The sequence below is a fragment of the Sylvia atricapilla genome, chromosome 5, assembly GCF_009819655.1.
Source record: "Sylvia atricapilla isolate bSylAtr1 chromosome 5, bSylAtr1.pri, whole genome shotgun sequence".
Classification (NCBI taxonomy): Eukaryota; Metazoa; Chordata; class Aves; order Passeriformes; family Sylviidae; genus Sylvia; species Sylvia atricapilla.
Window position 1 is genome coordinate 54,934,366 of NC_089144.1, and position 13,404 is coordinate 54,947,769.

At 45.0% G+C, this 13,404-nt stretch overlaps 1 protein-coding gene across 1 annotated transcript; it reads left to right on the top strand.

Moving 5' to 3' along the window:
- Positions 1-1,897: 1,897 nt before the first annotated feature.
- LOC136361552 (aldo-keto reductase family 1 member B1-like) lies at positions 1,898-11,311 on the top strand. Its single transcript, XM_066319563.1, has 10 exons — positions 1,898-2,031; positions 2,269-2,436; positions 2,898-3,014; positions 4,339-4,416; positions 4,805-4,927; positions 8,093-8,199; positions 8,347-8,428; positions 8,931-9,014; positions 9,846-9,928; positions 10,682-11,311. Exons 1-10 carry the CDS (start codon positions 1,966-1,968, stop codon positions 10,722-10,724), a joined length of 951 nt encoding a protein of 316 aa, XP_066175660.1. The 5' UTR covers positions 1,898-1,965; the 3' UTR covers positions 10,725-11,311.
- The last annotated feature ends 2,093 nt before the right edge of the window (positions 11,312-13,404 follow it).

Genomic DNA, 13,404 nt, shown 5'->3' on the forward strand with positions numbered 1-13,404 from the left:
AGCTCTGACAATACGGGAGATCCACCAAGATACTCTCCTGGGCCGATTTGAGCTCAGAGTGACAGAGGCCGAGGTCTTCTACAGTTGGGGCTGGCCAAGTCCCTCAGATCTGCCTCCTGGCATCAGCCCTCACTGAGCAAGATAAATCTCCCCTCCAAGTGAAGCAGAAATTCCTGCTGCACTTCCCAGCGATTCAAGCTTGAAACCTGCATGCCCTCACCTCCAAACCCCGGTTTAAGTTACACCTGTGTGTTGGTAGCTCCGAAGCTGCAGATCCCTGCAGTTCCCCTTAGCTGTAGAGATGATAACACCTTGCAACACTGTCATCTCCCTACTTTGCCTTCAGGCTTTTTCAGCAGACCACCTGGTCTCTCTGGTAAACACTGTCCATAAGGACATACCCACTTCTGTTGTATTGGGCCCTGTTCTCAGATTCCAAACACCGCAGGTCACCGAAGCCAAACTTGTGGCGAGATTACAGTTACTAAATGCAAAGTTAGCAAAACAAACTGAAAACTCATGATATAATGCCTCCTGTTTCAGTGCACGTGGATTAAGGGGAAAAAAAAAAAAGCAAGCAAGACCCTTCTCCCCCTCTCAGTTCCTCATTGTCAGCACTCTCTGTGAAGACATGGCCATGTTTCCAAGGACACAGGGCACAAGATTTAGCAGGCTGGCTGTCACAGGGTGACACGTGCAGTACTTCTTCCTCCCCCAAGGCCCTCACCAGACCTTGGGGAGAGGCAAACAGTGGAAAGCTGACTGGCCTAACAGCTCTGAGGGGAAAGGCTCCAACTCCCAAGAGCTAACAGCAAAATACAGAACTTCTGCCTGAAGCCTCTTGTGACAGGACGGAGGCATCTCTCTGACGTGAAACCATGAGGGAAAATTCAACCCAAGCGGTAAGAGATAAGCACCAAGTTGTGTAAAGGTTTTGTGATCCAAGTGAAAGCACATCACATCCTGCCAGGGATGCCTGATGGTGCTGATACAGAAGAGGAGGAACATTAAAGAGGAAAAAACCAATTACCTTGCTGTCCTTAGCTAAATGGAGCAAAAAATATGAAGCTGCAAAGAGCAGGGAGAGGCACCCAGAGCAAACACTTGTTCCTGAAGAAACTCTCCACATATGAATAAGCAGCAAAGCCTCCCAGGCAAGTCTGGTTTTTTTCCACTGCGCTGTGACGTCTTCAGCAGAACAGCAAATGCTTGTCTGCAAAAGCATCAAAGCCAGTTTCTGATGTGAGACTGCTGGCCACTACCGAGTTTGATTACAATCGTGCATTTTATTCTGCAATGTCCTCAGCACTCCCTTAAAGACAGAAGGACAATATGATCTTTATGCCACTCATTAAAAAGTCACCGCTCCTCTTCTGAGACTTTCAAAACACTTTCAAAAAAATCTCTTCTAAAATTCAAAATAAACCTGGGATTTATTTCAGATGCACTCTGTCCTGAATTACTCCTAAAAAGCCACAGCTCGCAGTGGAAGCTGCGTTTGTCCCACTTGGCGCAGGAACAGCTTCTCCCGGCTCTCAGAGGCCAGGCACACCGAGGTTTCTGCTGTCGTGTCGCTGTACCAGCACCCAGGGCCACAAGACTCCGGCAAGGGGGAGCAGCCCGGGCCAGCACCCCTGTGGCGGGGACACGGGGCTCCGCGCTTCCCTGCCTGAGGCACACACAGCTCTCGGGCCGCGGGGACACAGCCCCGTCCCACTCTGTCACTCCCGCCCCGGGGATGAGGCTCCGGGGCACGGCAGAGCTGCGAGCCCCGTGTGCGCTGACACAGCCCGGGGCCGCGGCCCAGCCCCCGGCAGGGATGTCCAGCCGCGGCCCCTCCGTGCCCCGGCAGCGGCCCCGGGCTGGGGCACACCCCGCGCCGCGCTGGGCGGGGCGGGCCCGGCCGCCATCGCTATTAAAGGCGCGGGGCTCGGCCGCGGCCGCGGCGCTGCTGTCGGAGTGGCCATGGCGAATTACGTGCAGCTCTACACTGGGGCCAAGATGCCCATCGTGGGGCTGGGCACATGGAAGGTACCGGGACGCGCTCCCTGGGGCTGGCGGCGTGCGGGCGATGGGGACGGGGGGAAGGAGGAGCGCGGCCCGGGCCCTGCAGCGCTGCCGACATGCTGCGGGGCCGCCGCCGGGATTTGGCTTTATTTAATTGGGGTTTGCTTTGCATGTGGTGGGTTGCTTAGTTTTGTCTGGGCTTGAGAAAGGTGTTCAATGCTGTGTTGATGAGAGCTTTATTTTTGCCATCGCTTTTTTCAGTCCCCTCCAGGTAAGGTGACAGCCGCGGTGATGGCTGCCATCGATGCCGGGTACCGCCACTTCGACGGTGCCTTTGTGTACCAGAATGAAAACGAAGTTGGAGAAGGGATCCAGAAGAAAATCAAGGAAGGTGTTGTGAAACGAGAGGATCTCTTCATCGTCAGTAAGGTAAGGGTCTGGTGATACAAGATATACCAGGGGCTACCTTTTTATTTTAAAGTAACCCCCAAGTTCTTTACTTAGCTACTCTGTTGTGCAGCGTGGAACAATTCAGAGCATCACTTAAGCCGTTCCCGAGATTCCTACTTTACCTCGTCCTCCTGTACTGAGAATTATGCAGGATCCCTAGCACAAATTTGGGTGATGCTTTCAGCTTAAGTCTTAATAAGTGAAACTAGACTACTTCTGCTGTCTGCCAGGACACCGTGCAGTCAGTCAGTGTGCTGCCACTGCACACATTGCCCAGTGTCACGGGCCAGTCCTGCTCACAAGCCCCACTTGAAGAACTGTAGGATGACCTGGTTTCACATCACTTTCCCAAGGGGACAGGCACTCTGCTGAACAATACAGAAGAGTTCCAAGAACGTTAACCCAAGAGGTCCCAATGTGCTTTGGCTTTTTGTCTCCAGCTGTGGTGCACATTTCATGAGAAGGCTCTGGTGAAGGGAGCCTGCCAGAAGACTCTCGCAGACCTGAAACTGGATTACCTGGATCTGTACCTCATCCACTGGCCTCTTGGTTTGAAGGTACAGTAGCAGCAGTGCCCTTGACTTTTTCTGTGAGTGGCAATTATGAAGAGCTATGTGGTTTTATAGCCCAGTAATCTCGTCACTTGCACAGATCATTCTATGTGTATTGTGTAACTGCTCTGGTGCTCAGCTTTACTGTGGCCATGTGAGCCGCGCTGTTGATTTTTACTTTTGAGATCCCTGCTTGCATTGCATGTATCTGCTGCCCTTTTGGTCGTTGAAGAGGCAGAGCTTGCACCCTAGGGATGGGTTTCCCTGCTGGAAGCAGAAGTTATATTTCTTTCCTTTGGATTGTTGTATGTGTTGTCTTCTACAAATCCAAAGTTATGCTCAGTGTGGTTCCTCCTTTGTGGGAAGAGGGCTATGCTTTGCTGTCTGACAGAAGTTCTTTTCCTCTGCATATTACAGAATCACAGGATAAGATACTGCTTGTCTTTAATTTCTGTCTTCAATCACTGAATCGTTAAGTACAATCCAGCTTGAATTGGCCTTTGCTGTAGGAGCTTTAGCTTTCCACAGGCTCTAGAGTTAAACTTTTTAGTTCCTAACTTTTCTACTGACTGCATGCAAAGGAACTGATACCTCAGTCTGAGTATGTCCAAGCTTTAGGCTTTCAGTGAGAGCTCAATCAAAATTTTCTTTCAACCTCTTGCTACCAAGATAAACTATTCTTTATAACATCTGTATTTTTAAAATTAGTTTCACACAGACAGAACTATCAAAGTGAAAATGTGTTGTGGTGTAAATAATGAGTGAGTAGAAAATAACTGGTTTTAAATGGAGCTGATAACCTGGCAGATAGTTCTAACTGGGACACAGGGTGTTCTAGCCTTCCCTATGCCAGCAGCTTAAACAATGAGACTCTCCATGAAAGACCTGTCAGGAAAGCTGGTCTAGTATAAGGTGAGCATATTCCAAGTCCTAAGAGGGTCCTTATTATGCATTTCGCTGAAACAGCTCATTATGAGCAGGTAACAACTTTGTATTTTTGTAAACTGGCTATAATTCTACTTTGTCTTACAAGTAGAGACTTAAGTTTACCATACGGATTTTGATGAGCTGGGGGGACACGGTGTCCATCAGAAGTATCTGTCCTTACTGGGTTGTCTGTAGGCAAAAAACCACCATAATACCATGTGAAAACAAAAGACTGAAGCCTATAGATAGTGAGTATTAGTGTCTAATACATATGTAGATAATTAGTATGATAATAAGGATTAGTTTGTCCTGTAATAAGAGTTTATAGGATCATGGTCTTCAGCTGGTGTTAACCCAACCTCCCAATAACATGTGTTTCACACAATTTCTCTCTCACTGACAGGCAGGAGAAGACCTGTTCCCTGTAGATGACAAAGGCATTGCTATCCCCAGCAACACTGATATTCTAGAGACATGGGAGGTAAGTTCAGCCACAGCAGGAGAAAGTTTAGACTGGTGAAGGTAATGAGGGCATCAGACTGCTGAGAGCAGAAGACAGTCTCATATAGTTAGAATTACTTGGAAGGACTCACTGGTACAATACCAAATGATTGTGAATCAATTAATCCTTTTCCACTTCTGACTTGCTGTGAATCTCCATAATCTCAAAAAATGAGTCCTTCAAGTGTGGGAGGCATGGCATATATACACCAGTGCTCTGAGATTTTTTTCCCCTCAAACTTGAACTCTGAAAATCTAGAGACCTATTTTAGGTTTCTTATGGAGGAAACAAGCTATGTCAGGAAGCATGTGCTCTTCGGGCCCTTCCTTTGTGTGTTAGGTGCTGACTTTGTGCTGCTTTCTGCCAGGCCATGGAAGAGCTGGTGGATGCTGGCCTGGTAAAAGCCATCGGTGTCTCCAACTTCAACCATGAGCAGATTGAAAGAATCTTGAACAAGCCAGGACTGAAGTACAAACCTGCAACTAATCAGGTGAGCTGTAAAGTGGCAGAGGCAAATGTTTGGTGGTGGTCTTTTTTGTGTGGTCATTTGTTGTGGGTTTTTTTTTAAGAAAATGACAAAGATCTTACTTTGAAATAAGGTAATAGAAAAAGAGACTGGAGTAGACACTACATATTCTTCAGTCTAACTCTCCAGCTGCTTTTGGATGCCAGGGTGCTGTTTTTTTATGAGCTCTGTGCTCCTGCTTGGAAATCTGGCAATGAGCAGCTCCAGAATCCCTTCTGGTAGGAAGAAGGGAGGGGGAACTCAGATGAGCTCTAAAAACTTCCTTGCAGTAGAGTAAGACTTGGTGTATGTATATATAGATAATTAGATGATCTTTTCATGACAATTCTGTGGAGAAGCCAATTTCTGTTGCAGATGACTGTGGGAATTGATCAGGAGCATGTTTTATGGACTCAAGACTTAGAGAGGGTTAGGGGGAAGGTTAGTTGCAGGGCAGGTGATAGAGTAGAAGTTTTATAGACAGCACTTGAATGAAATCTTAGGAAAATTCAGATGGCAGGAGACCTTGGAAGATGATCTGCTCAGAGGAGCATCAGCCCTGAGATCAGGCCAGGTTGTCCAGGGCTTTATCCATCATGAAAACTTGTAAGGCTGGAGAGCACAGCCTCCCTGGGCAGTTGTCTCTGCTCCATGACCCCCTCGAGTGTATGGCAGGGAAAGGGAGGGGGAGTTCTCCTGCATCCAGTCTCAACCTCTCTTGCTTTCAGCTTGCATCTGTTGCCTTCCTCCAAGCACCACTAAAGAGCTTGGCTTGTCTTTGAATGTACCTTCTTCTAGGTACTGAAAAGCTGCTTCTGTAGGAGGCCTGAAGCCTTCCCTTCCCCAGGCACCACAAGCCTGGCTCCCTCAGCCTTTTCCAGTAGAACAGGTTCTCCAGCCCCCTACCCATCCTGGGGTTTCTCTGCTGAGCTGATGGCAGTCTGTCAATATTTCTGCTACTGAAGGGAGCTGGGAAGAGGAATACTGGACACAGTATTATGAAGGTGGTCCGGCAAGGATGAGTAGAGGCAAATGATCACTTCTCACAGTTTACTGGCTGTGTCCCTGCTGCCAGGGCTCACTGCTGGTTCATGTCCTGCTCAGTCTGTTATGAGCCCCCAGGTCCTTTCTAGCATAGCTGTTTTACAGGTTCCAGCCTGTGCTGTTGCCAGGGGCTTTTCCTTCCCAGGTGCATGGCTTTTTGTGCAGCCTTGTTGAATTCCTTCAGGGTTTTTTTTTTCTGCCTGAATGGGTCCCTCTGAAGTGGTAGTCCTGCCATTGAGTATGTTGGCTGGTTGTTCCACAGTTTGGCATCACCTTAAAGATTGACATGATTATAGACTGGCACAGGTTGTTGAAGAGGACAAGTCCCAGGATAGACCCCTGTGGGGTCTGTCTGGTCTTGACCTTGACTCTTATGTCATTTGAAGGACTCTGGTCAATTATTGATTCTGGATTGGTGAAACTGGGTCATTTATTGCGGTATCTTGAGATTGAGCCCCAAAGCACTTTCAGAAAACTTAGTGTAAGTTTTATACATTTCACAATTTTTATTATAACTGCCACACCTCATTGCCACTATCACTATATAATTACCCTTATCTCTGGCACAGGGTTCACTGATCAAGGATCTCTGACATTTGTAAATACTCCCAAGCTCTAGATGATTGACTACAATCAAGTTTAGCACAAAGCATTGGGTCTTTGCTCCCTGTCCATAAACTACTGCTTCTAAAGAAATGCTTGCAAGCCTGAAAGCTTGCTGTTACTAACACTTACCAGTTGGGCTAATAGTGAGAGTGCTTCCTGAAAACACTTTCTCTGTGCAGGTTATTTCACATGTAATCCACTGTCTTTCATGTCATTCCCATTTTTTATTTGAAGGCAGCCAGGCTGTGTGTTGGTTTCAATGGTAGTGAGAAATTAATTTGGCAATGTAGTAATTACTTATCAGTGATGCTAGTACTTAATTTAAATTTTCAACTTGAGTGCCAGTGGACAGGTGAGGATGACTGTGCCTTGCTTATGTTGCACAAATTCTACCTACCAAATAGTTGAGAAAACTAGATGTTCTGTTACTCTTAAATAGCTTGTCTTCTGCAACTGCTGAAGCAAAGCAAATATGTATAATATGTCCTAAAAATGGAGCTCTCTGTTCTGTTTAATATTCCAGCATGTCTCAGAGGGGAAACAGGCATGCAGGCCTCTGATAACAGCAGGCAGCTAGAACCATAAATAAAGTGCTCGAGGCTGTAAACTGATTCCATGTTTTGCACTCCCTTGCTCCACCTGCCAGCAGCACAAGTTTCCAGGGACTGCCCTCAGAGTGCAGCTGCAGGAGGTCAAATGGCAGTGTAGTCCAAAGGGTTCTTGCTGCTGCCTGCTGAAAGAAAAGTACTGCTCCCTGGTGTGCAACTATCCTGAAAGTCCCTCCGTGCAGAGTATCAAATATTCATGCTCATTCACTGCCTCCTGACACGTGAACAGTTCCTGGTCCATACTCCATATCTCTGTATTTGCGTGCCAGAACACAGATCCATTGTGGAGGAATCTGTATTCCATTTTCCAGCTATTCTTAAGGAAGTTCATGCTGAGGGCATGTGTGTTCATAAAAGGTCTGTAATGGGCAGTGGGCTGAAGGTCTAAAATCTGTAGCAGGCAACCATTCTTAACATTTTCAGGCTAGAGGTGTTTAGTGTGAGTATTGATACAAAGCAAATAAAGATTAATAAATCAATGCTGACCTTGAGGTAAATGTGGTAGCTGTAAAGAAATATTATGGCATGTTTAATTAGGGGTGAAAAGTGAACTTTGTGCTTTCCTGGTCTGCACGCCTCTTGCTATGATTACAGTGCTCCTCGGTGTGCATTTTACTGTCCCATTGAAGCAATCGTGTAGCTGGTCACCCATATGCTGGAGACGATCTGGAACAGCAAAATTTTAAGGAGTTTTGTCACATTCCTTGGACCCTTCACTGCAAGGAGTGCTACTACAAAGAGTAGAAAGGGGGTGGGGCATAGAGAAAATAAAGAATGTATAATATTGCTTAGAGACTACTGAGTCAAAATCAGCCTTTGATTTAAAAACTAATCCCTGGAACGTGTTAAAGCAGTTAGGTCACTGTCAATCTCTATCCTTTTATGTTGGCAGGTGGAGTGTCATCCATACCTTACCCAGGAGAAGCTGATCAAGTACTGCCATTCCAAAGGGATTTCTGTGACAGCATACAGCCCCCTTGGCTCTCCTGACAGACCATGGTAAGACTGCTTTGCCGAGGAGCTGGTGTGGATTATTTTGCAAGTGCTGAGACTACATGTGCAGCATTCATTTTTCATCCAGATACAGATCTTTACAACACTGGACCTGTGGAGGTTTCTTGCCACTGATTTGTTTTCTCTGTGTAGGGCTAAACCTGAGGATCCTTCCCTTCTGGATGACCCCAAGATCAAAGAGATTGCTGCCAAGCACAACAAAACCTCAGCACAGGTGGGTAGGTGGCAGAGTACCCCTTCCTGTAGCCAAGCATCAAGGACAGCTAATGACAGTGTAAAGGACAGGCTGTCTCTTCATTCCCTGTCACCTGTGGTGTTAGGTAGCAATTCAGGTTTGTTCCTTATGTGGCCTTCCTTGGTTGCAAGGGTGCTCTGATCATCACAAACATTTTCTTGATCCAACTTCAGATGCTGCCATGTTTGTCTTCCCATCTCAAATGCTGTTGCAAAGAAGGGAACATATGAATAGCCTACTCAAAATCTGGGTGAGCAGGCAAGAAATTGAGTGTCACTAAATTGCTGGGGAGAGGAGAAAGGAGGCCTTGTGGGATTCCACTACTCCTATGTGCACTTCAGGAGGTGCTGTTTAGAATTCAGGTATCATTTGAAGAGGAGCACCAAAGAATGGGTTAATTCTGCTGTAACTGCTAAACAGGCCCTGCTTGCCACAGAGCAAGAGCCACCCCCTGTCTGATGTAGTGATGTGCCTCTTGCAGGTTCTCATTCGGTTCCACATCCAGAGAAACGTGATTGTGATCCCCAAATCCGTCACCCCACAGCGCATTGTGGAGAACTTCCAGGTGAGGCATTGGGAGTGAGCTGGGTGCATGGCATGTCCAGGGACATGGCTTGGCTTCTCCCTGCACAGCAAGCAGTGATCTTTTCCCACCCTTCCCAGGTGCTCTTCTGACAAGAGGACTGGGCTTTTTCTCCATGTGTTTACCTACAGTCACTTGAGGGCTGAATTTAAGATCACAATGAGAGAGCAAGAGTGACCAAAGCTTTGGGAAACACTATATCCCGATAATATGAGCAGTCACATTGTGGTTCTTTCTGTCCTGTGTCATGTGAGTGAGTCATTGGACAGCTCACTTGGGGCCTGAGTGCAGTAGCATGCCCCAAAAGACTTCTGTAAAGCAAGCACTTTTAAGGAAATAGTCCTGGTGTCCACAAACCACATTGCTGATCTTTTTTCAGTGGTCCTGGACTGGACCCAGTGTTGGGATTTTGCTTCCAAACACTCAGTGGCTTTAGGTGCAATATGGAGGTCTTGCAGCTACTACTTTGGCATAGCCCAGAAAGATGCATCCTTCACTAATGGAAGATGGAGGCATTCTGCTACACAATGCCCCCCAAAGTTCTTAAAACATCTGGCATGTGTAACTGAAACTTGAGGTTCTGTAATTCCTGACTCTCCCTGCTCACCCCTTCCTCTCCCACTCCACCTGGAGGCCCAGTAATCCAGAGAGTTGTGTCTTTGTCCTTTCCCTTCATGAAGCAGTCACTTCCAACAAGAACCCTACACTGTGGACTTGTTCTTTAATTCTGTGGGGTTTTTTCTTATTTTGTTTTATTTGCTTACAAACACTGATTTGTTCAAAGAGGTGATTTCTGGCTTTTTCTCCTGTTAGGTGTTTGACTTTGAATTGACTAAAGAGGAGATGGCAACTATTCTCAGCTTTAATAGAAACTGGAGGGCCTGTGAAATGATGATGTAAGTGGCACTTCCTTTTCTTTAAGCTATTAAGTTATCACATAGTTCAGTAAATGAAGTTACAGATGGTAGTCTTGACTGAAATTTAGGGTATGCAAACTCAATTTTCAAAGGGGTCATCTTTAAAAATAACTTTCCAGAGTAAGATTTTTTAAAAGTGTTCATTTTATGAACCAAAGCATGATGAGCATTGAGCAAACTTCATTTTCAGTTCAGTTGCCAAGAAACTCTTTGAGCTAGAATTGCAATAGAAGACTGCTTATTCGTTGTTGTTGTTGTTGTTTGTATTGGAGGAATGAACATGATGCAGGCTTAAAATCTTGATTAGCTTTGCTTGTGATGTTTTGTCTTTCTTCCTTGTCACTCTTAAGAACGTTACAAAATCTGTGTGTTCTTCAGGAGTTGTTGGGAAGGTAGATGAACATTCAAAATATAACATGAGGATTTGCAACTTGGAAGTGTAGATCCAGAAATGAAGTCTTTTTTGGAAGGCTGCACAAAAGTTCCCCCTGTCAGTAAACAGCAAAACCTTGACTTAGTTGTCTACAAAGCACCTCTAGGTCCCATCACCCAAACACCAGAAGGCACTCAGAATCTTTTTGTTCAGAAATGCCAGCATGTCACCATGGAAAAGAGAGACAGACTTTGCTTTTGTACAGTTAATCTCTTCCCTTGGTGGTTCTTTAAAGTGGTTACAGCTGCAGACAATGTCTTTGGGACCTCAGATAATCTTTGCTTTTTGATTTCCTCCAGGTGCAAAACTCACAAGGGCTACCCTTTCAATGCAGAATACTGAAGATGGTTTCCTGCCTTTCTCCAGACTTCCCAGCTATGCTTCTGCTGTTGCCTATCAGTTGTCTGTGTAGCTGCATCAGACACCCCTCCACACTCCCATTTTTTTTCCTCCTTTTTTCCCCACAAAGATGCAGTATATGTACTCCGTGCCTTTGTGCTGTTTTCTTTTTTGGAAGAAGGAAATGCTGAAATGGTTCTGAAGAGCACACTGTGTGGACTGGTAGATTTCCTTACCAAACAGCAAGTCTGGAATTGGTAAGCAGAAAGCATTGAGCAAGTTTGAACACGCAGTCACTTTTATTTTGGAATACTGTGATTTGGAGCTAGTGACTATTGTTGTCTGGAAGGACCAGGATATTGGCAGATATTGGATAATGAGGTCTGGTGTTTTGGGATTTTTTTTTCTGATTACTTTTGGGGTTGATTTTGTTTCTTTGTAACACTCCATACCTTCTTTTTCCCTCTGATTGGAAGTACAAGTTGATTTCTAAGTTATTTCTACATGGGTAGCTCTTTGAAAAGTGTATAGATCCTGGTTTCTTGTTGATCTAAAAGCTGTTTTGCTTGTAATAAAATACAGTTTCATTACTGTGTGTAATGAGATGGTTATTTCAGCAGTGCTCTAATGGTGGTAATGCTGGAGCAGCTGTATAATATCAGCTGTCTCTAGAGATCACACAAAAGCAAGGAAAATTACCATCCCCAAAAGATCATCTGTTGATGTTGACTTCTTATGTGTTCCCTGGGAGCTGCCTGCTGTTCTCATGGTTGAACTTGTGGCCAATTAATCTGTTTTTGCCTCCTTAAATAGAACTGTTTTGGTTCTGACAACCAATACAGTCATGTTTTAATGCAGTTTTTATTTTACTGAGCTGATAGTACACTTTTGCTAGTAGAAAACTTATTCCACTGAAGACTTGAAGCCTGCACAGCATCCTATGGGATTGCTTTAATAAGCAGTAGAAAACTTGCCCTGTCCAGCAGGGAGCACATGATGCAGGCAGGAATTCTGTGCTTGTACAAGATACCATTGGCAAATACAGTGAAAGTGGCTTTCTAAGAGAATCCTGTCATTGAGCTAGCAGATCAGAAAATGCTTTGTTCAGGGAACACAGAAAAATAGGCTGATAATGAACTTGTGGTTTGTGAGGTGTGTTTGTCCCTTTGTTTTCACAGTACTTGCATATAGTGGTTTTAAAGCTGTTGCCATCTGAGAGCTGCTCAAGACTGTTCACAAAATTGTTTGGGCAGTGGTTAATGTTGGGTTGAATATGCTGATTTCCTGCATATTCCTGTGAGAGTTTTTTAGATGTCTTAGTAGATCTGGGATGTGAGTGGTCTCTCTGAGGAGGTTGTGTAGACCTGGCAGCTTATAGGAGGTTCCCTGTGAACAGATGGAAAAAGGGAGATACCAGGGCTGTTAATGCATAACCAATCTAAATGGTAAATGTAGGACTGTAATTTCATAACTGTGTAGCAAACCTTAAAGTGAACTTTGCCAGATTAAAATGCAACATGAAGGCAAGTTGATAGCAAAGTATTTGTGAAATAAGTGGTTTGTTTCCTGGTTTTGATCAAAAGGAGTCTGACTAAGGAGTCATACTAATTGGAAACTACAAAAAATAATCTGCTTTCTCAATGTAATGGCTAGTATTTATTACAAAGAAAAAATGTAAAATTCTTTTTAAACATCTTTCCAGTAATGCTGAGACCAGAATTAGCATGCAACATGTTTTTGGTCACAATAATTAACAATAACCTGGGCAGACAAGATTAGCTTAAAATCTGAGGAGGAGAGAATCAGTGTCTGACTTGAAGCAATATGCTTCTCTAATGCTGATTCTTTTAATATAAATTGATTATAAATCACTTTAAATTCTGGGCTTAAAAGCACGTACAGAAAGCTTCAGCTCTGCGAGTGTTTTTGGGAATCTCTAATGTGATAAACAAAAGCCCTTAGGCATCTAAAAGAGCCAGAAGAGCTGATGTTCTTTGCTCAGTCTGAGCTGTGACAGAAAACTGTTCGGGGCAATGTTGACTTGCTTGCAAATAACATTTTTGTGACAAATGTGTTCTGGCAAGAAGTTACATTGAGGGTCAGGGTTTCCAAAATAGTACATCAGGTTCTGTTAGCTTCCTCTGTTTTCATTTCACTGTAACTTTCATAAAGTTTGTGCCTGAAATTTTCCATTCTGGAAGTAGGAATTTTCCTGGAGACAGCTTGGAAGACAGACTGCTGCACAGCCGAAGGGAGAGCAGCGAGCACTTGGGGTGGAGTGGCATTGTAACAGGCGCTCTCTGTATTTCACTGGATGACTTAGTGGGAAGGAATTTGGAAAGGGTCGTTCTGGGACACAGTGCAGCACTTAGCCAGCAGAGGGCTTTGGATCTTGGTGAAGTATCAGAGTGGCAATAAAGGGAAAATAGAGAAGCACCCGAGTGCAGGGGTGATGATGCACAAGCTTGAACAGAAGGCAGGCTGTTGTCAAGAAGCATGGGAAGGGAGTGACAGGGAATCCTGTCACCCTAAATGGTTTTGGATTGCTTCTCCAAGGGTAGATGTAATTAAGGCTGAGATAGAGGAAGAGGCAGTTGTCCTTTAGTCTAGGTTGATCCAGGAATTGTTACAGTAAAATACAGTCTGTTGTACCCCCATGTTTGTGCCATACTCTCTGCATACA